Source organism: Varroa destructor, unplaced genomic scaffold (assembly GCF_002443255.2).
Source record: "Varroa destructor unplaced genomic scaffold, Vdes_3.0 BEIS01000005.1, whole genome shotgun sequence".
Lineage (NCBI taxonomy): Eukaryota > Metazoa > Arthropoda > Arachnida > Mesostigmata > Varroidae > Varroa > Varroa destructor.
The window spans coordinates 6,260,855-6,283,479 of NW_019211458.1; the positions used below are offsets into that span (position 1 = coordinate 6,260,855).

The 22,625-nt window shown below is 44.6% G+C and overlaps 2 protein-coding genes and 1 long non-coding RNA gene across 4 annotated transcripts in view; 1 reads left to right on the forward strand and 2 right to left on the reverse strand.

Moving 5' to 3' along the window:
- LOC111251036 (uncharacterized) overlaps positions 1-21,921 on the reverse strand; it is an 85,615-nt gene extending 63,694 nt beyond the window's left edge. Inside the window, exon 1 of the mRNA XM_022807204.2 lies at positions 20,600-21,921. Within this exon, the coding sequence (XP_022662939.1) occupies positions 20,600-21,113 (514 nt within the window). The 5' untranslated portion in view covers positions 21,114-21,921. The remainder of the gene's footprint in view (positions 1-20,599) is intronic.
- LOC147755215 (uncharacterized) lies at positions 1,017-9,121 on the reverse strand. Of its 2 annotated transcripts, none has more exons than XM_086989391.1 (2): positions 1,474-9,121; positions 1,017-1,156 (listed from the first exon to the last, which is right to left on the reverse strand). In XM_086989391.1, exon 1 carries the CDS (start codon positions 9,067-9,069, stop codon positions 8,842-8,844), a length of 228 nt encoding a protein of 75 aa, XP_086845517.1. In that variant the 5' UTR covers positions 9,070-9,121; the 3' UTR covers positions 1,017-1,156; positions 1,474-8,841. The 2 variants fall into 2 exon arrangements, 1 of the variants encoding a protein (XP_086845517.1); XR_015327858.1 differs by lacking the exon at positions 1,474-9,121 and adding an exon at positions 1,365-1,467 and having other exon boundaries at positions 1,019-1,156.
- Positions 9,197-18,589, forward strand: LOC147755216 (uncharacterized). The gene is made up of 2 exons (XR_015327862.1): positions 9,197-9,333; positions 17,376-18,589. It is a non-coding gene; the product is annotated as an uncharacterized LOC147755216 (long non-coding RNA).
- Positions 21,922-22,625: the final 704 nt, after the last annotated feature.

The window sequence follows — 22,625 nt, forward strand, 5'->3', positions numbered from 1 at the left end:
CCGGCCCTCTAAATCAACAAAATCGTTCGATAACTTCGAACCTGATGAATATGTCATCACTGGACATTATACAGGACTTTAATGATAATAGTATTCGTAATCAATGTGCCATCGCCGTCTATGCGTACGGTTGAATCGCGAGGTTTAGCTAGTTGTCGTAGATATCCTCAAGGGAAAAGAGGGCGGGGCATCATCGTCCGGGCTGCACTGCTCCGAGGAGGTGACCGTTGTTGTGATGATCAACTAGACAAGTGGAACAACGTGAAGAGTTGTTGAGGTACGTGCCTAGGTAGGAAGCCTTTAATGCAGCTGGCGCCGACTAGATTGACAGATCCACTAATCGATTCGAGAGAATCCAGCAGGTTGCCGACCTCACTTCATAAACATCGTTTTCATCAACAATGGCGGCTGTTGCAGTGAGGGATTGCTAAAGAGATACTTGGGATGTGTATCATATACACACACAGACGATATCGATAGACAGACGATGCAACGGACGCCTGTTTAGTCGACAACCACTACTACCGTTACTATTAGCTCCATAAGTTAATCTCGCATGGCACAAAAATACACTTATCAGATGATTATATCTATGTTCGTTTTAGTACGCAATAGTGCCTGTACCATCTACACCTACATCTATTTCAATATATAATGGATACAGACCATCGCCGCGGTCGTCAACAGTTCAAAGTACCAATATACTGCTAGTACTTATTAGATGGTGGTTGTTAATGCTGATGCTGCCACAGTAAATGATCATCTTCTGAGCGTGGTAGACAGCAAAATGGGTCGCTTTTTTCGGTATCGCTCTATCTTCTGCTCCTCATCGGCGAGCCAGATCGATCACATGCGAGACGGTGCGCGTCCATACATACGGACACACCACTCGCGCACATTTAGGGAATGATCAGTGAATAGTGTAATAAATAGTAGGTACCTTCTTTTAGATCGCAAAGTATACGTTATATTTATAAGGTAGGATGTGCCATCAATACTTATGTTGTTGTTGTTGTTGCTTGTGCTGATGAACGTTTGCCCTGCTGCTGTACATGACGAAACAAAAAACCCATGTGGTCCATAAATTGACAGGACATTTAGTCGTCGTCCACAACGGCAACGATTGCCCTGTTGCCGGTCTGAGTACCGCTAATAACTGAAACGGTCAAGGAAACATCTTAGGCAAATGCGAAACTTCGACGTAAATCTCTGTCACACATGCAGCCACTATTACTCGTACGGCCACTACCGCTTTTGCTACTGCGGCTGTTGACCGTCGAGTAGTAGTAATAACACTTTGCCACTTCATAGTAAAAGAGAGGGATCATTTATCCATTTTGTCTAGTTAAGAATCATGCACACACCCTCCACTTTACTGGTTTTTCCGCTACACGAATTAGTACGCGAGCGTAGCCGCTACTCCTGCCGCTGCCGCTGGCGGTGCTACTACGCTCTGCTTTGCTAGTAACTGACCTAACGGCGGATGAATACGGACGGGCTGGGCAGAGTGCCGTAAAGGGATGTCTATGTATACATATATTGTTAGGCGAGACGATTTCCGAGAGAGAAACAGCACGCAGTCGAACGGTAAGCATAGCACAGAAACAGACATGATTCTTCCTCGCTGATTTCTTCGTCTTCCTCTTCGCATCTCTTAATAATCTACTACTAGGATGATTTCTATAGATGGTTGGCGTATGTACGCTTCAATGCAACATCCAATCGCCGCCAACGATGTTCTCCGCAGATTCATTGTCGAAACTTAGTCAGAAGGGAGTCAAAAACCGACAGCTACGAGTAGTGCGAATCTGAGGCCCAACGCCTCATATCGGTGCCTGGTCACCGGATATTCAGCCAGAGCGTCCTCGACTGACTGAGCGCGTTGTCGGTAACTTCAAACAACGGGGCACGGGAGGGATGGAAGGGGGCTGACGACGATGGTAATGGCGGACTGCTCTTTCAGCCGCCTCTGGCCTGCTTTCGTTCACTCGTTGACTCTCGTTGGTAAACGGTAAATGCTGGGACAGCAGTTTGCAAAAGGCCATAAAAGGAGGCAAAAAGGCAAAGGCCGACAGCAACATCAGTGCTCATAGTAATACTAGAAGTAATTGTAGTCGAAGCAGTCGCTAGCAAAACTTAAACGCATTGTAGCAGACATAAAACTCGAAACATTTACTAGTAGCAATAGCGACGCTACTGCCAGCTGCCGTGACCATAGTCGTCGTAGTCTTAAGTTGCAGGGTCAGCATTCATCGGTCCACAGCGTTTTGCAATATGAAAAATGCAAAAGATACAAGTCTCTCACTCTACAGTGAAGCAAAATGGCGTTGATTATGATGACGGTGAAGTAGAAACAGCAAACAATTGTCATCTGTATGGCATACTACGTAAGCCAAGCCGGCTAGACCGACGTTGTGGATTAGAACACGAGCTACCATCGGTACTCCATCACTCTAGAATTGATGGCGCTACTGCTGCTGTTGCTGAGGGAGGGTCGCTCTGTGGCGAGAAGAGAAAGAGAGAGAGATATTATACAGGTTCTGGCGTTTCTTCTTCGAGACCCAACAAAGTGAACGTAGTTCTTTGCGTTTGGACCTATTATTCAGGCTTCGTTTTTCGATCTATACATCTCCATTTGCCTATACGTGTGTGCGCATGCGTTCCATGCTTTCAAAGAACAATGCTATTTCCTCCCAGATCTACCTTCGGCTGGAACCGTCCTTTTTATTTCCTCCATCCGATGAACTGTTGGGCATTATCCGGAATATCTGCGATCTTATGACAAGCCGCTAGACGTTTGCTCTACAGTGTACACACAGAATAGAATAGAAACAGCTGAAGCTGTACTTGTTATTGTTATCGCCTGTCGAAATACGTCCATTTCTTCCACGTACAGACACGCATGAGGTTGTGGTAACACCATTAACTGAATAAGCTTCTTTACTGCTTTAATTAATTTGTTTCTTCTGTAGCTGCTAAGTCTTCTAATGCCGCTCATCACTATTCAGTACGCACACGGTCTATCCCGTTGCTGCCTACCTACCATTTGCTGTAATTATATCATCCTTTATGTATATAGATGATTATGCGTGGCGTTGAGGGGCAATTTGGACTGCTATGCCACGATGCTTTTACAAGGTTTGTCAACCACTGTCATGTGGTTGTATCTTCCCTTGACTGCCTACCATAATAGGCTACTGATCAGATGCGTTGAAATTATTTATTCTTTTTTTTTTTTTTTTTTTAAGACAAATAACTAGATTTAGGTTCGAGTTCTGCTTGCTGTAATTTTTTGAAAATGTCTGTCTGTTAATTAGGGTAGTCAGCTCACAGGTTAATTGGCATTCCCTACTTACCAACAGAGCCCTGTGTAGTTACTTGTACGGTTGCTACCAGTCGCAAATACGGGAAGCACCAGATCAGCCACCTAGGATCCAGATATAGTACACGTATATAAATATATAGCGTACGATGTACGACAGACTGGCTGGCGGCGATCAGAGATGCGTCGTAAAAGTGCATGCTCTTTAACACCCCTGCCCCGTGCAGAACCAGTACACGCCGTAGCCGCCAGCAAAAAAGGTATCAATGGCAGAGGAATCAGCAGAATAAATCCTCCGTGGAGTAGAGCTTAACTATTTGTGAGTCCACTGGCAGCATCTGGTGCAGTCGTCGGCTCCCAGCGCCTACTACGGGGCGGACCATAGAATCGAATAGACATGCGATCTGTCATGTCCGCGCTCGGCGAGGGGCTCATGCTGTGTCATCTACCGCTATACCTGCTACAAGAACATCTATCCAGTTCTAGCGTGGCAGACAACTAAAATCCACAGCACGAAACTCATGACGAGACTCCGCTGATCTCTAGTTTAAGATAAGAAGAAAAAAAAGGTCTGAAAAAGATATCGCGCTCGTCTAGCGATGCGCGTCACTCACTAATTGCACCTCATTTTGATGGAATAGAACTTGTTACGTGTATGCACGCCCTGTAATGAAATTCTTCTGAGTCTTAACTGCAGGCATTACATCATTGTATAATATACACAAGTAGTGGTCAGCGGTTCGCAAATATTAATCACGATGTTAGCACCAGAAGTTCACGAGCTTCTATGGGAATCTTACCGTCTTAAATTTTCCTACGGATGGATTCAATTTTGCCATTAAACCTAACGTTATAGCAAAATTGTGGCAATACGGTAGTGTTAATATTATTAAATAAAAAGTTGGCATGGAAAGAAGCTGTTTTGAACGTGCTCTATCGTAACTGATCTCATATGCAAAGGGTAGCCCGAGCCTTCAAGAGTGTTAAGGTCCCTGCATCTTGGAGCCACGCAGCGTTCGTAGAACTTTCATATTTGACGTCAGGCGTCGCCTAAAACCGACTGCTTACGATCAAGCAAGATACGGAAAACTATTTGGCTGTACATTAATGTAGGACCATTATTCTTGTGTCTAACAAAGTTCGACAAGGAGAAAGATGAAACTGATATGGTACATAGGTGTCTAGCAATGATAGTGCTGGCTATGTTATGATGACAGAGGCAATAGCAGCGTTAGTAGAACAAACGAAACACTACGGTTACCAGCTCTGCTGACTCACAAGAGCCGCAAAAGAGTGAGTGGTCGATTTTTCCAGTTGACTGTTAAGCGAACCACCGGCATAGCGCTACCACCCTTATCAAATGACTAATCAAATCCTCAAATCGGTGCGATATTTGAGGTTCATCGCTGGATAAAACTGCTAGTCGTACCACATCAGCTCACTACCATCAGCTACTGCTACGTCTTGTATTTTCTGTTTGATCGCAACCTACCTGCGGGGTAATTTTTTTTTTGTTTTTTTTTATGATCAGATTTATCGCTCCCAAGCCTTGAACCTGTATATCTGATCGACCACGACCAAATATGCAGGTTCAACTTATTGCACTGCATATCTCCTTTCGGCAACAATCGTCGCCGTTCTGTGTGTACTGCAGGCGAACGTGTCATTGATGTTTGTCTTCTAGCGCCCTGAGCTCTTCGTCGTTCCGTTACCCTCCGACCGGCCGGCCATCACATCACATCAATCAGATGCAGACTCTAGTCAAGTAAGTGGGCAATAAGTTCGCAGAATTGCTCGCAAATGACACGAGTCTCTACGATGAACCAGTTGGCAACCCTATTGAGGAACCAGAGAAAAAGAACTAGAAACTCACTGAGATTCCTGTTCAAAGGGTAGCATCTGGAGAAAGAAGATAACGTTAGATAGATATGCGTACCTGCGTCCTGGAGTTATCGAGGGGCATAGCTATACTCAGCACGTTAACGGCAATCTGGAAGATCAACTAATTGTCTAACGCTATCAGCAAAGCTCGACTTTTTCTATTAGTAGACGTATGCTAAACGTCGAACAGCAAAACTGGTCGCGCGAGGTCGCTTACGTGTAAGTACATACGGTCGCACATTCTGTATGACGCTGCCGTTTACTTCAGCTCACCCTTTTTCTCTATTCAATCGTCACGTTAAGAAAACACAATAAGCAACATCTTTAAGGTTACGCACTGAATTACCGCGCGTTTAGCTGTAAGATTTTCCGCTTTGTGCGCCAATTAGGCTTTCGAATTGACAACAGAAACAGTTTCTAAAAAAAGGCCCCCTTTGTGTCTCCTGTCGTTGCTTTGGCCGTCGCATTGTTGTTGTGGTCGCTGATAGCAGCCAGGTTGATCAACCTAATTCTGTTTATAATTGCGCTAACAAAGGTTTCTTCAGTGAACGCTTCAAAGGCGAAGACCTCGCGCTAGCACTCGAGCAGCGAGTGACCATTGACAATAACAAGACGAACGAACTTTCATTTGATATAGATGTTGCACCATAGTCATCAAAATCATTAGCACCATCAACCCTGTCAGCAATAGCTACACAACCATTGGCCTGTTTTGTAGAAGCTGTTACTAAATTAATAGCACATGTATTATTCTATGTTGTCACTAATTCTGTGGCGGGCCAACAAATGAACGGAGCCACAAGTACGCTATCGTACTTGTTTGACTGCCCGCCAGACCCTTCATTTAGCTCTGGTTAGTTTGATTTAAGTGACATATCATTAAAAGTGACATTATTGTTATTATTACGATCGCCATCTCATAGCGAGCTAAGTGAGAGCGTCACTGGCAGCAGCAGAAATAGCTTACGCCGATTATTATTCAAATGTGAGGTCGTCGTGCAGATGATGGCGGAGATTCAGGAATGGAACTGAAGCCTGGCAAAATCCGCTGTGGATGAACGAATTTCGAAACTATGGCTGTCTTCTTTCTGCGGCACGTTGTTACCACCACTGTACATATCGTTTGTACCAGTGCTCGGAGCTGGCAGAGTCCACTAGACGGACGTCCATTGGCCTGCGTCAGTAACCGAAGCGCTCGTTCATTTACTCGTCGGACGTGTGCGTTGTAATCAGCAGCAGCGCCACGCTAGACCACACCAAAGCGTACCACACCTGAACGCTAATTGGGAACCGCCCTCTTTGTTCTTTGTGGCGGACGGCCGGTCGTCCGTTGGGGAACATCATACGGTCGGCTAAGGCAGTTAGGATGGCAGAAATACGACCAGCGTCATCAGGGCCAGCGCCGCTACAAACGATGGCTCACAACTCTCAACTGACCCCACTACTGCAACGAGGACTAGCCGGTGTCGATCTTAAGTGAGGTTATACCCGCTGCTACGCCAGCGGTGGTCAGTTCGGAGACGTGAGAGGGTCGACTGACCGTATCATCGTCACCGAACGCGCACCCTCACATAAACAATTCACTCACTTTTACGCTGACGCGGCCGACGCCGGCGCGTGCAACCGACAGAGAATCTAACGAAAATGCAAGAAAGTACTGATCACAAAATGGAAATCAACGCACTTTGCTTTACTGCGCTAATTGGCTATTCAACAACTGTGTTGTGCCCCACGGCTACAATGTAATATTAATAATAAGTACAAAATACATTTGTTGTTGCAAATGCCGAGCGGTAATATAGTTGCCGCCGCCGCCGCCGCTATACAGGCTTATTGTTATACAAATCTAGTTACTATATTATTATCTCACTTCAGCTTCAGCACTGTTATACACTAGTATATTTAATAACATCTAGTATTATGACATAATTATAGAATGATAACTGTGTAAGCATTTGAACAAATGTGTGGCGTAAACGTGTTGATCAATAGCTTGATGCTGGTCCCGCCGTCAGCAGCGACGACTGACCAAGTGACTAGCTACTCTATATAAGGTACGAGAATAATAATATGAATAGCTACTATGAGGATACACTGCTAATAAGCACTTCATTAATTCCCACTGAGGATAATAGAAAAAAAAAATGCAGGCAAACGGAACGTCTACCAGCCAGACGCTTCTCATGCAAATAGCACCGCTGATGACCATGGTCATGGGGCCGGAATCTATATCAGACATCGCTTCGATAAAAAGATGGAATTAACAAAAGTATCACAGGAAATGCAATATATATGCGTTTTGTTTCGGATTTCATGCGGAGCAATGCTGCTAGAGCTACCGCAAAACCATCTATTTCTTACAATGTCAATGAATTTATGTCGTTAATTACAGGGATAAAAGGGAGGAAATAAGGCACAGAGACGAGTATATTTCGTCGTTGCACTTTTTACGGAGTTATTCCGTTCACCGAAGCTTCTGTCGGGCCGGTAGGTGGCAGTATATCGAAAAATATATAGTAGACAGCAGAACGTTGTGGCAACTTCTGTCTGTATGAATGTACGTAATACAGTTGTGTTATCGTGGCTTGGAAAAGGACCAACAAGCAAGAGAAATATATGTGCATAATTGCAATTGCTACTACATAATTAATGACGGTATAATGTTATATTTATTAGATAGATTATATTATATAAGTGCGCTAGCAATCAAGGGGAATAATAGTTAGTTTTTTTTTTTTTCGATGATCACCAACGTGTCGGCGCCTGATTTTCCTACACGGGAGATTAATTTAATTTAGACGTCTAATATTAATAATTGTCACAGCTTTTAATTGCCGGTTCTTCTCGTTGTCCCTGTGAGTGTCACTCGAAACGTAGCTTTAGCAGTAATACTGTAGAAATTCTGCGACGTAGATACAGCCGCTACTAGTTAACCGCTCGGGTCTGCGCGTATCGCTCGCTTTATCGGCGTTTGCCGATTGGCTTTAGGTAGATTGTCCAGATGAAATTTTCGAAAACTGAATAATAAGATAACAGGCACATTATGAGATGTAACAGTTTAGTAATATTGATACCGGTCGCAACTGATGCTAGTCTTAGCTCAGCTAGAGAGACGTCTACCCCTTAAACGTGTTCTAGTACAGTGTCTGGAAAAAGATATGACAATAGCTACCGGCTATCTACGGGACTTAGATAGCGCTACCGTTTTTGTAATTTGCCATTCTACCAGCTGGTTTCCGTAATTGACTGCTGGCGTACCCTACTATGCTCAACTGTCCATCGAGGATCATCGTTAGAATCAAGCGTCGATCTGTAAAATCGAACCGAAACTCGACTACAGCGACAGTCGAGCAACTGTAGGCGACAATCACACTGCTGTTGATAGCTATTATGACTGCCGATGACAATGTCCAGGTATAGCGTAATTGTTCCGCGTTGGTGGAATGACAAATCACTCCAACAGCGTGAATATTGTTACTCAAATGTACAGGCCCCGCGTACGTACACAATCTAACACACACAGACATTCGGGCATATATGTGCGTGTGTGCATCTACCGAATGCCACTTTATAACATAGCAACGATTAAGTAATGGTGAAACAAAAACGTTCGATACATCTCGTATTTCCTATTGTCATTATATTTTACCACCCTGCTGCTGCTGTTGCTGCTGCTGCTGCTGTTGCTGCTGCTGCTGCTGCTGCTGTTGCTGCTGTTGCTGTTGCTGCTGCTGTTGCTGCTGCTGCTGCTGCTGCTGTTGCTGCTGTTGCTGTTGCTGCTGCTGCTGCTGCTGCTGCTGCCATAGCAGTAAACACCACATTACCGCTGATAAATATGTAGTATCGGTATTAAGATGCAGCAGCATCAGACATATGCATGTGCTGTATGTAGACGAGTTGATCAGGTGGTATGAATACCTCGTGTTTTTATGTTCTTCTTCTACTTTTTTGGCCAGCTCTGTTTTTATTCATCACAAAGGAATTCAAGGTCGTTGACGTTTGCTCAGTTTTTCAGAATAAGCTGTTCTATTTTCGGGACTAATCGAGACTGACGAAGACGTTTGGTGAATGATCTAATGAGCATTAGTATTTGCGATAGTGATACTTTGACGCTCGTTAGTTGTATAACGGTGCGTATGGACGCCACGTTGTGTTTGGCACTGAGTATTGAAAACACTGAAGGCAGCAGGCGTGACCTGAGCAGAGTGGCCTTTTCCTGTTTTTTTTTCGGCCCCACGCAGTTACACTTTCCCAATGAAGAACTGTGATAATATGTCGGTTATTTAACTACGACAATAGAACCATTGTTTAGATGTGACATCACATAGCACCCGTCGCTGTTATTAGCGTAGTCGTGGACAAGGTGTGGCACAGACAGAGAATGCATTGTTACTAGAGGAACATGAAGTTAAAGTAATGAATCGTACACCCACATCCCGCATCCCTATCGTTGTTGTACAAGATGTTCAAAGTTCGTCGCGTTAAAGGTCGCTCGAAGCTATAATACGCGATCGGAAACATATGTTTACTGAAGTGACCAACTTGAGTACACGTTTGAAAAGGCTAAATGCGACAAATGAAAGTAATGTCTCGTGTTATTTTCCTATCTAATCATTTATTGGCCTAAATACGAACACAAAACATAATTATCTAAAAACTAATTTTTACCACGGAATATATCTAAATTATGACGTCTTGGAATTGATAGCGTATCGTTAACATCGACTGACCACTGCTATCTCCGATAACACAAATAGGGGATCAATAGTCTATTTCATAAATCTCTCAGCCGTTCTTCGAACCCCTCGCAAGTGAATAGCATACGAACGAAGGACGAGCCTCGTTTGTCTCTCGTTCATGTACGATCGATCCTCCTTTTCCTGGCTCTACTCTTTGAGGAGGGTGCTCCAGTCCCCTATTGGTCTCGTGCAATCGTTCGACGATCTCATTTAACAGTCGCTTGATAATTTTGGTAAAAAGCGTCCATCTGATGAGGTTGTGTCCCGAGTTATAGATTGCAGTCGCAGTTACTGCTGTTTCCACCGATATGTGTCGCTTTTTGAGCTTGACGATGGCAAATTATCGTAAATCGCCACTCTAGGAGTCGGAGTTAGTTGCTTCCCATCGAAGTGGGCATTTGGCTTGCTATTAAATTAGAGTTAATCGTTTTTACAAAGAAAAAAGACGCGACAAGAGCATTTACCGAAATTATCGACTCGGTTTCGCAAACGAAGGAGCTTCATTTCTCTTGGCCTGTTTGAGCACGGACGGACGAACGAATATATATATATATATAATAAATATCTACGACTACTAGAACTACTGGACGAGATTTAGCGGCACATACCGTTGGAGGTGAGGCCGAACACAGCCACATTTATTGGTAGCAAACACATTGAAAACGAAGGGAGGACCTCGATCACTTCGTGGATTTGCTGATGGGAGTTCGGTACCAACAGTAACGGCAGCAATCAAAACGAACATTAGCCTCTGTCTATTCACTAGAAGCCTCTAGGAAAAGATGTGAAAGCATAATTATTATTGATATTATAATTTAACATTATTGCACTTGATACGCAATGACTCCCTGCGTGCGTGTGTGACTTATACGTAATTCTTACTTCGATTTACCCGTTATTTTCGCTCAAAAAAAAAAAATATATATATATATATATATATATACACACATATATATATGTATGCGCGTATGTAATAATATTTCGTCAAGTAGGAGCGAGGCCGGCCTTGCCTGTTTGCCACGCGGCGGCAAAAAAAGCGCTATTTTCCCTTCTTTCTCGTTGTGTCTGTCTATTTGTCTGTATTTCACTGCAGCCTTCTGTACGATAGCGCGTCCGGTCACTCGCTTCATGGGTTCTTTTATGTGGCTTCGCTGTTCGAAATGAGGCGCTTATGGGAGTGTCGTAGACGCTTGCCACCCCAGATTCATACGATGTTACGATTACGTGAGAGTCGAATTACACGAAATTACCACGTGGTGGAAGCAGCCGACCGCTGGCAGTTTATCCATCTTTTTTAAGAATCGCAGAAAAGTATCGTTCTTTTTCGTGGGGTTGCTATAAGACGCTTCATTTGACCGTACCTCAGGTCTTGTTCAGTGATAAACTTCATTTGGCACTTTCCACCATCTTTTTTCTTTTTAAAGTAGGATATGTTTGCTAAGTAGCTGCATCCAACCGATATGGTGATCACCTTTTGCGTTCGGGCCGTTTGAATCTCGTCGTTCCGTTCTTCTGCGATGATTGTCATGACCATTTATACCCACTTCCCCTTATCGCGGCATATTTCTTCGGCAGGGTAACAACGAAAGGTACCGTCCAACAGGTCGACCAGTCCCAAAACAAATCAGCGCTGATCACTTATTAGGCGTTCAACAGACACTTGAAACTGTTAATATTTGACACAGTGGCTCTCTGTAGTGAGTTTCATCGTAGTGATTGATTTGCGCTAGCTGAGCAATTAGTTGAATTGGATGGAAGTACGTATTAAAATACGTCCAGCGCAAACATGCGGCTGGTTACAATTTGTGCCTAGAACTAAGGAGCTGGGCCGCTGTTGACACCACTGTGTTTTCAGGTCTCGAGCGATGGCGTAAACAGTTACCCGATCACGAGGAATTGCTTTTCGTTATGACAATTGTCGATCTGTTGGCTTCTTTTCTTTTTTTGTTTCTGACGTTTTTATATCGGTTAAAATTTGACGCCGCATGTGTGTTTTACAGGTGCTTCTCGTGCACTAGCTACATTCAAAACTCATGGGGATTTGTCCGGTTGTACTGGTGGCCTAACAATTCACTAGACTGCGTCTAACTAATTGTAAAGTGGTACAGATTTTTCTGCTAAAAGCATAATCGGGCTTCGGATTCTGTTCGTACTCTACTTTAGCCCCATACAACAATTTCACGCTTTTGGGAAACAATCCGCTAAACTGATTTGGTTTCCTCTCATCCAGTTGTCCCGGACTGCCTGCAAATTGAAGAGAAGTGAGACGTCTAATATTATTTGGCCAAGTGTAACCGAGCGGAGCTGACTAGTGCCCTAACTAGCGAAGTTTAAGAAGTTCAAAAGACGTACCTAGCCATTATCTATCAAGCTATTCAGTTCCTCGCTTTGGGCAAAATCATTTTTTCGTTAAGAACTCCAACTGCTAAGCTATCCCCGTCATCATTATCAACAACAAACAGTTATTACGACCGCCACTACTGCAGCCGACCCCCGATGAGACGATTACGTGAGAACGCCTAATTAGATGAACACCAGAAAGACGAAAATCATGAACAGGAAAAGGCGCATATAGCGGCGGTGGTGGTGCTGCTGCACGACCCACAGTCACCCAAGCAAAGTACTACTACTAGTACTAAGCAGAAACACACGCTGATATAAAGACAAACCGACAGATAATATGCTGCTATTACCTAACTAGACTTATAAGACGGGCATCTGAAGAGGCATCGGTACCCCAACAGCCGACCTGTTCTGAACGGGAACGCCACCGGGTAGGTGCCGGTGAGCAGGCTGGAGAAGCAACAAGCAGCATGAACACTATGTGTACAGCAGTCATATTGGATCAAAGAAAGCATCATTGCTACATGCACCGTACGCTGAATTCATAGTACAATGTGCTGTAAGGGGAACGTGCATCGTGACGGCGGCAGTGACGACTATGTCTACCGCTACTGTTGCCGTCGACAGCAACTGTTTGATGTCTCAATGTACAAGTGAATGACACTTGAAGCTCAAACGGACTGTTGTGCCGACCATCGCAATTAAATATTACCTGTCGCTATATAGGGTACCAACGACTGCGTTAATGGTAAGTTTCGTTGGTAAAACGTCAGTCATTTTTGTTCGGGCAAATCTACTAAGCAGCGACTCGTACGAGTGTAATAGGCCAGCACAGTGACGACCCTGCTAAATATGCAAATGGACGTGTTAGAGTAAGTATGATTGCCTGTATATTTATCCCGATTATTATTACGGCCCTAGTATACGCTACTCGCATGGAAGTAATGTTTGCTAAATAAAGCTCTGTGTATGACGGCGTGTGTACATTGACTGAGCCAGTGAGCATTCCAATTTGATAGCGGTATATCAGGACAGTGGCGGGACTCTAACTATTACTACCATTAATGTCAGCTGCTTGACTGATTCCGCAGTAAGACGACGTATTGTACTTTAAAAATAACAAGAGAGATACTCCACAGTGACAGATCGGATCCTCAATAATTGATTTACAAACAAAAACGTATCGATATGATTTCGTTCGTTTAGAAGCTGCATGAAGCTGACGATCTTTGCCCCGGCTTGTTCTATTGTTGTCCGTACTGCGATTGTTGGCACACAAACGGATAAACGCAAATATACGCGCTGATGGCACATAAGCATCAACGCAGCGCTGCGTAGAAGATTGTTTTTTTCGTCTGGCTGCTGCTGCTGCTGCTGCTGCTGCTGCTGCTTCTTCGTTAATTCGTCGACGTCTCTGTCTCCAGCCACCGAAACTCGCCTCAAGTGAATTTGCCTCATCTTGTTAATTACGAAACTTTTCTTAAGAATAATGATGATCGTGCTGATGACGACAATAATACTGAAGATAATAAAAGACTGGAATGTCAACGAGCCTCCTCTTGCGGAAAATAACGAGCCGAGACGACTATTAAAATCAATTATGGCCTTTTCTGGCTTCGCTATAGGGGCTGCCACGCCACCGCCGCCAACACCAGCATGAACGCCAAAAGCACAGGCAAAACCCACTCTCAGTCACTGCCCTTACTCTTCTCTCCCGTTCCCCGACAGACGTCAGGGGCCGGCCTGTCGGCCTACAGTCAGCTTGTCGGGTTGACGGTTCCCGTTTCTCGCTTGACTTCTGGGTACGGCAGAACGTGGTGTCAGCCAGCAAACCAGCCCGTGCTATTACAGAGCAGCTCGTCTACGTAAATCTGCCAGTGAAGCGGCTCCAGGCTGAACAGAAGACTTACCAGTTGGTTAGCTGCGCAGCATGACAGATTCGTGTGGTTAATTGGTGCCGACTCCTTGAGCGAATGGCGCGAATCAGATCGAAGTACTACTCTTAGATTCAGTGCACCTGAGACACTACAAGCCTAAATTGGCTTAAGCTGAATTGAATCTGAGCGCGATCTGGCTACGTGGCGTCGCTGCCGCTCACATCGCTATCTATAAAAAGCAATGGCAAACAGTCGTCGCCATCTCCGCCGTTGCGGTCTGTCCTCGCCGTTCGAATAACGAACGAAGGAAAAGATAGCTCTCCGGAAAAGAGAGAGACCAGGCCGTCGTCAATAGAGGCTGTTGTATGTCGGTGAGCAAAGATGCGGATGTACAACGTTACCAATCTATTTTATTTGATGATTGAAGCAAACAAAGCGGGGACGACAGTTTATACTACCAACAAATGTACAGGCCCCTCTCTCTCCCCCGCCACTACACACACGTGTATGTACCTAAACCTGTGACTGCCGAATCGAAAGCTGTTTATGACGGTTCTTCTCTGTCGTCTTGTTGCACTATTCGCGTTTTCCGGTTAAATCGTTGTTATCCTTGTGTTGATCCAGTAACAGTTCTCTGCCTACGGTGCTTCTCTCGTTTCGTTTCTATAAACTACTGCGTTGTCCAATCACCCCTTTTTCAATAAATCGGCTACTTACCCTCAATTGCTCAGTTATTCTGGTTCAGACTTTAATAAATGTCTCGGGTTTAACATCCGGTACTACCACAGTCACGTATCGCTTCAGACGCTGGCTTCTGTCGCGGAACGCCCTATCCAAATTTGGAATACCTCTTGTATTTTTCAACGTAGTGCGCAAACACATTATCACTAAATCATCACAGAGCCTTGAAATTAGCTCCAAATCAAGGTCCGAAGCAAAACGCGCCTAGTCTTCAGCGGACCAAAGTCTCACAGTACCAAACAAATACTTCATCAGCCTTTAAGAACTTCATCAGCCAACGTAATGCCTTTAAGAATTTACTTAAAAAAAATAAACACAATAGGAAGTATTCCTCTTGCCTGTTCCGAATGCTGTAACCCTGAAGTTACGGCGGAACTGGCGTCAATCTATAAAACTCTGTGTAAATATCAGTACCAGCAAGGTAAATTAAGCAATTTTTGACGTCGTTTTTGGAAGCGCGCAAAAACTAAGCAATTTTTACATTTAAACTTTGATCTCTACGCTAGAAAACGTATGCACTGTTTGTGCTATCCATCGTTATCGGATCAACAATCCAAAAGAAATATCGAAGAAGCGTTGACACCCGAATACGTCTTGTAGTTTTCTGCGAGGATTCGATGCACGTGTGTCACCGATTTTTCCAAATCTAATTCCAAGGCGTTGGGATTATAGATCAAGACCTCAGGCCACTCCAGTTTTCCGCTGAATTTCTGAATTTTTCTCGTCTGCAAAGTTTTTTTTTTATTTAGAGGAAATAGAAAGTCAGAGAAACCGCTAGATCTAAATAACACGGGAATCCACGCAACACAAACACCAACTTTTTCTGTAAAAAATAACTTTGTACAAGTTATAACATGTAGGCCCATGCATTATCGCAAAAAGTTAGGCTCATTCTAAAAAACAACGTCACGTAATGTTATTAAAAACCTTTTGTAAATAGCTTTTTTTTTTCTGTGGCTATGTTAGGATTACTTTGAAACCGTTGTTGACCAATTGGGCACTTGCTCACAATTCAAGCTCTTTAGTTTAACTTCTGTTGTAAGCCTTGCCACCCACAAGTGGACCTCCCTATCAAAGGTTCGTTGAAGAGCACGCGTGCACTTGGCGTTGACCTGTGGCTAGGTCTCAAGAGCCTCGTTGATTAGCTATTTCGATTTTCCACAAAGGATCCAAGTGTATTAAAAATGGCTTTTTATTAAATTTTTAAGCCATCTAAACCTGAAAGCGAAGAAGAGACTTGCGGTTTGCGCCATGGAAATCTTTGGATTTTTCAAATTCGCGTGAAAACCAGAAATAACGTAAACGGTCGATTTTAGGAAAAAAGAAAAGAAAAAAAATTGAAAATATTTCCGTGAGGATTCGTCCAGCGCTAAGACATACGATAATAGCCTATTTTATTTTCGCGCAAATGACCCATGGTTCTCTACCATGACGCGTTTATTGTTTTGCTCTAGAAAGATGTGGCTTTTTTTCTAGTAGCGAGAAGGGCGGATAAACTCACGCCTCGTACGGCAAACGCCCGCCACTTTTCGTTCAAATTTAGGTGCCGTACCCTGTGCATACACGTGTGCATATTAGTGTACAAGCACTAACGAAGTCACCATAAAAAGAAGAGGCAATATGGAATAGTGATGGTAGAAGTACGCTGTAGTGAAATAGTACAAATACTAATAAAATACGAATCAAAATAATCCCGGCCTATGACAAATGCTGCTCCGACTGGCGTTTTAGGGGGCACAACGGATAGCGTACGAATTAGATTCGAATTCGTTGTCTAAAATTCACGTTTTTGCCAGTACTGAAAACGAAACAGTTATGCCCCCCCAACACTCGCTAAAACTGTGTGCAACAAATGGCTTTTTTATTTTCGTTACAACTCAGGCACAAAGGAAACAACAGATAATAACTAAAATTTGAATACAGCCCTAAATATGTTCATTTTAGCTGGTAGTGCTTGGAAAAGTAAATTACTTAAGTTAATCTCAATGATTCATCTGCGCACTGCAACATCACGGTACGAACTACAAAAACTGATCCATATAAACATTATCCGTTAAGAGATTTATAAGGATCTTTGAGGAAATATCAATGGAAACAGGATTTTTCGACCATGGGCTGACTTGACGAAGGCTCAATTTGTTTGTGGCTCTTAGTTTGCGTACCACAAAGAGCCTGAACATACATCGGCTTTTCTTCGCAAACCACTTCAGCGGACCATTGTGGTTGTTTTAACGAATGAGTATTTTTCTTTAAAGCGCTTTAAACAACAGTCTGCGACGTGTATGCTCAAACATATTTGTATGTAATATATTTGTAGTAAATGTCTGGAAGCGGCCAACATTACTGTTTTAAGGATAAAAGTCCACGTTGTTGTTGCTCTTCTATCGTATAATAACAGTTGACAACAGGGCTACTAGAAGTGTTAAAAATGACAGTTCAGAGAGAAGTGATCAAAAAGATCTTCTTTTTCAGAAACTTCCGAGGAAGGTAGACAGCGGAACCGGCAGTGGTTGGAGGACACTAACCCAGTTGTAATGTCGTCTCAACGTTGCAGTAGTCATAAACACACTCAGAATAATACAATGCTTGAATCTTGCTCTACGTATGTACTGTGTATATGTGCACACACACACATATATTGCCTCGCGTACGTGCTTGTTGGTGTCATCTATCGAATGGACGGTGTACCAACAGCAGCACATGGATCGGGGGTAACTAGTCAGTCCTTCTACGTGGGCTCGCTTCAGCCAGCACCAAACTGAAGGGAATAATTAAAAGAAACGAGGAGAAGGCTAATTAAGACTGTGTGAACAACGTCAGTAATGGCGTTTACGCTACTAATATCGCGGCGACAAAGAGAGCTTCGACTGATGAACTACGCCAATACAGCCACCTCCGAGCATATAGATCCGTTAGCTACACACAGTGGTTTGGATTTGCCTAATTCAGTCATGAAAGTATTCGAGGAACTAGACTATCCGAAATGTCCAACAGCTAGATAGATGCACAAAATGGAAAATCATTTTCTTTTATTAACGTCGACAGAAACCTATGTGGATCGGAAATTAAGGATAGGTCAGGAATCAATAGGTTAGTGAAGCAACACACGACCCGGTAGTGCTAGTGCAAACACTGGCACGGAGAAACAATGAAGTCCACGCATGCTGGCTGCACGTAAACGACACCAATATCAGACTGCCATGTATTTAACTATCCGTATGGTGCGCTGCGTGTCGTGCGATCGTGATCCTAGAAAAGCGCGCCGTTCTAATAACTCATTCCCAAAACAGAAGGGCAAAGATTTCTAGCCGCTAACAGCATTATCAATGCTACAATTACAATCAAAATTCATTTCTAAAACTAGCAATACAGCTATTCGTTTCTTCCGTTTTGGTCGAGCATCTTTCGTCTATTTTAGCATGATGATCATTAGCAGCCGCCGCCGCCGCCGCCGCCGCCGCCGCCGCCGCCGCCGCCGCCATCATCATGAGTAATGGCGACGGCTGTGGCGACCACAATGAACAGGCGAAAATGCGTTAATGTTTCACATTGCTTATATTCTGATCTTCTGTTTCGTTTGGAGAAAAAGCCACAGAAGCAGAACTAGTACCACGACGAGCAAGATGGAAGCAGTTAATTGTATCCTTCAAATAATAAATAAACACGCACCAGCGTTATTTCTCGTCTTCTTTTTTGTTTTCTTTAAAGATTGGTGTCGTTGCTGTTTGAACTGGCAGCAAACGGATGGACGACGGCCCAACCGACCAGCGACAGCTGACAACTAACAAGCACTGCTCGTTGGCAATATAGTAAATATTATTACTACAGAGGCGACGGAAGGATGTAGCGAATTAACACGGGCGATAGACGGCCAGGGCTCTCAGAATAGTTTGGAGAGAGAACTGCGATGGTCTGTGCTGAAGTAAGTCTAGGAAGCACACCAGCACCGTCAACGGCAACAGCAGACGATAATAGTATAAAATTACTCAGCAGTATTACTGCAGCTGTTGATATTCCACGACGCCGGTCGACCGATCGATCGATCGATCGATCGATCGACCGACCGACCGACCGACAACCCTTAATAATCAATGCTTTCTCCTATCAAACCGTAATGGTGGTAATGGCTGTTAATATTACTAATCCTATAGCAAGACTACATATATTATGCTGAAGTTATTGTTAGCGATGTAGCAAAGCCGTAATTAACGTGGGTCCGTTTACAAACGTGTTGTCAAACTACGCACTGTTCATTCAAGTCGTTTAAACACGTGAGGAAAACTGAAGAAGTAACCATAGCCTCTTCGCTTCCCATACGGTCGTGTATCAACATCTACTTAGCGAAGCGGAACAATGTGTTGATTGAATAACGGTAGTAATGGTACTTAGTATATGGCGGCATAATATTATACATAGTCCTCTGATAAAGGCATGCCGGACACGCAGGAGCGAAATCATATCACCGAGCTGACGTTTACGTGAAGCATCATATATGTATTGCTTCTCTATTTGACGCATTAAATATCGATATAGTTAAGTTATAGTTAGCCAATGCGTGAACATCCGTACATCACGACATGCCTTACAGCAAAACCCGCATTTAAAATATGCCACATGTAGGCCTGTTGACGGTGAGGATGCCTACGCAGTGAATACAAATTGCCATAATAATCAAGACTTTCAATCTTCGATCGAAACTTTGATCCATATCATTCGTATCGAGAGGTAGTAGGGCTGTACATAATAGAAGTATTTACACCACCTAAAGAACACTATTTTCATAGCCGACTCAACTGTCCTTCCCACGATGAGCCTTGGCGTTGCTGTCTTAGTATTGTTTCTAGGACCTATCGAGGGTGGGGCCTACATACAAGTGACTCGACGGTGAAATACTCACACCAACTAGCTTTTAATAAACTACCCCTCTCCAAGGTACACTGCTAGCGTCCAGTATATTAGAATTAGTAGTCCATTAAAATTCGGCACGCTGTTAACTGTGGTGTAGATTATTAGCGCTCGTTCGGGATGATATCAATTTGAAACATTTGTCTATTACTGCAGGAAATTTGTTCAAGCATTCGCTGTGATTCAGCGGCGAATAGAGGTTTTTGTCTCGGGTCTTCGGGTTCAGCCAAGTATGAACCTATACAAGCGTACAGACTTTCTCGTTGGTAGATACAGTATGATAGTCGTTGACAGAAGATCGTTGTGAGACCCGTCACCACTAGCGCGTCGTTACCTGTTTAATTCGGCAGTAATTCCTTGAGATCTGCTCAATAAAGTTTCGCAGTCTTTGTTAATTGAATATTGTCATGAGTCACGGTTGAAGAATTGTCGTCAGTCATCGACAGTGTCACTAAATAAATATTTATTAAATAAATGGTGTTTAGATAGATGGACTAGATCGGTTGACCAAACGGTCAATTTAAGGTAGAAAATCTGCAGTGAAAGGTGTAAAGGTAACAAAACGAGATTCTGCCTCTAAGAGTGGTTGCGCTTAAATCGTTACGGTTGTGGGTGGAGAGTGTTTTTGTATGTCTGAGCGGATTTCACTGTCAGGGTGGCAAACCTTGTTATCACCGTGAAGAAAAAATGGGGAATTGACGGTGAGACAAAATATTAATAATACTAATGTCCATTTAGAGATATGCACCACCTGAATTCAAGCTCATCTAATTCTGGACCAAACTACTTACCGGCGAAGCGTTGTGCGAAGAATCGTGAGTGTCTTGCGGCCAAAAGCCAGGGGTAAAGCGGTTGGGGTGACGGCCCATGGCCCGGGACAGCTTCAGATGCCCCAGGATGCCCAGGTCGCATGAGAAATTGAGGTGCCGGAAAGCCCGCGAGCGGGAACGGAGCCCGTAAGTCAGCCTGAACGCTCACCAAAGCATCAAGCGGACCCGGAAGAGGAACTGGACGGCGGGGCAAAGCCGCAGGCGCACGGGCTCCCTCACGCGATTCGGGGTCCGAATCAGCGCTACCAGGTGAGTCCATTGCAATACTTGGGGGCGCGGTTGGAGATGGCGTGCGCGAAGGCCCTGAACTTTCCTCATCAGCAGCAGCACCCATTGCTCCCACACCGGCAACTGCAGCGACCGCGCGGTGTTTACCTACAATAGCGTCAATGCTGAATCCCAACTTGGGACGTGTAACCTGAGGGCCTGCCGAATTGACTACCATCGCTTGCGTAATCTCTTCCGTTGAAACCATTTTGACGACGCAAGATCCTTAACTGAATATTAACATCGGACACAACTGAAGTTAGTTAGAGTACACAGTTAGATTACGATGGACTCGGTGGACGCGCACATTTATACTCTATGGGCACGCACTCCCCACACAAAATACACACATACACACTCGCAGTCACCGCACACGAACAGCACCACAGTTGTAGCTCTGCAAGCGATTTCACTGCTGTGATAACAGAGATTGCTCTTCAGGTGTTTCCGAGCACAAAGTTCTGATTGACGCGGAAAAAAGAAGCACTAGGATTCAGCTGACACACTGATATTCTAACATGCAGTGTTATTAACGATCCGAACTAGCGAGATCGGAGACACCCTGATTATGCGTAGTTTCCAGGCAAATGGACGCATAAGGTTTTTTCTTCAGTATACACAAAACTTTTCTATTACGACACATATTAGCAGAGACAAGAGATAAACAGAAATATAAAATTGGTTTGTATCTGAACGGGAACAGTTGTAGTGCACATCTCTGTAAAACTGTCTCAGCTTAATTCACGGGCGGTACTACAATTCGTAGATGTGATTCATAGATCTGCAGCAACAAGGGCGGCAGTCGTATTAGTAAAAGTAATGGCTGTGGCATTAACAGCGGGAGCAACGGCCGTAGTCACCGAAAAGGCAGTACTCATTCCCATGCGGTCATTGCTTTCGTAAATGCTGCGGCCCCACAAGGGCACTAGTCGTGCTTGCTCAGTGGCAGGACAAGCGGAACTAGCGGCAGCAGTAGCAGCAACAGCGTTGTCGCTATCCCGGCCGCACGCACCGGTCTTCGCTTCGAACTGAGGGAACGCTAAACCGACGAGCGCTCCATTGTGGGGCGGGCCAATAGGAGGAGTTTGGGGCGGGACTAGGGAAAGGGCAGCGCTTATTATGGACCATTACGGGCGGCTACAATGCAGCGGCGGCCGCGGCTATGGTGATGCCGGCAACGTCAGTTTGGGAAGCTGGGCCGCGTCAGACGGACCGAGCCAAGCAGATCTCGATCTAACTGCTGCTGCCGGCCGGGGCAGCGGTAGCAGCGGCGGTGATGGTAATGGACATGGGGGCAGTGTTTGCTTCGTTTGCCACTTGGTAACTTTTGGGGCGGTGGGGATTCGGCCTGGCCGGACTCGGGTCGGCCGATAGACAGAGAACGCGTTAGCCGGCTAAATGGCCGACAATGTTATAAGTAATAGAAAAAGGAAAAGAAGGACAGGATAAGAGACGAAGGGGAGAAATAATAGGCGAGCCAATGAAGTGCTTCGAAGAGGACGCCACGAGAGCGCGCAGAGCTGAGAGCAATGAACGGACGAGCCAGCCGGCTGGGAGTCGACGAACGGACGCGGCAGAAACCTAGCAGCTATCGCCGCTGGTGTAGAAGCAGCATCGGCCAGGTTACGGCTCGGAGGAAGGAGGGCTGCCGCCGGGCCGCTGTAGCAGGAACAGCAGCACAACGCCAAACGGCCATAGCGAGTGACCAGCGACGAACAAC

Coding starts and splice junctions, on each gene's coding strand:
- LOC147755215 (XM_086989391.1), bottom strand. CDS start 9,069: ATGCTGCTGCATCTTAATACCGATACTACATATTTATCAGCGGTAATG.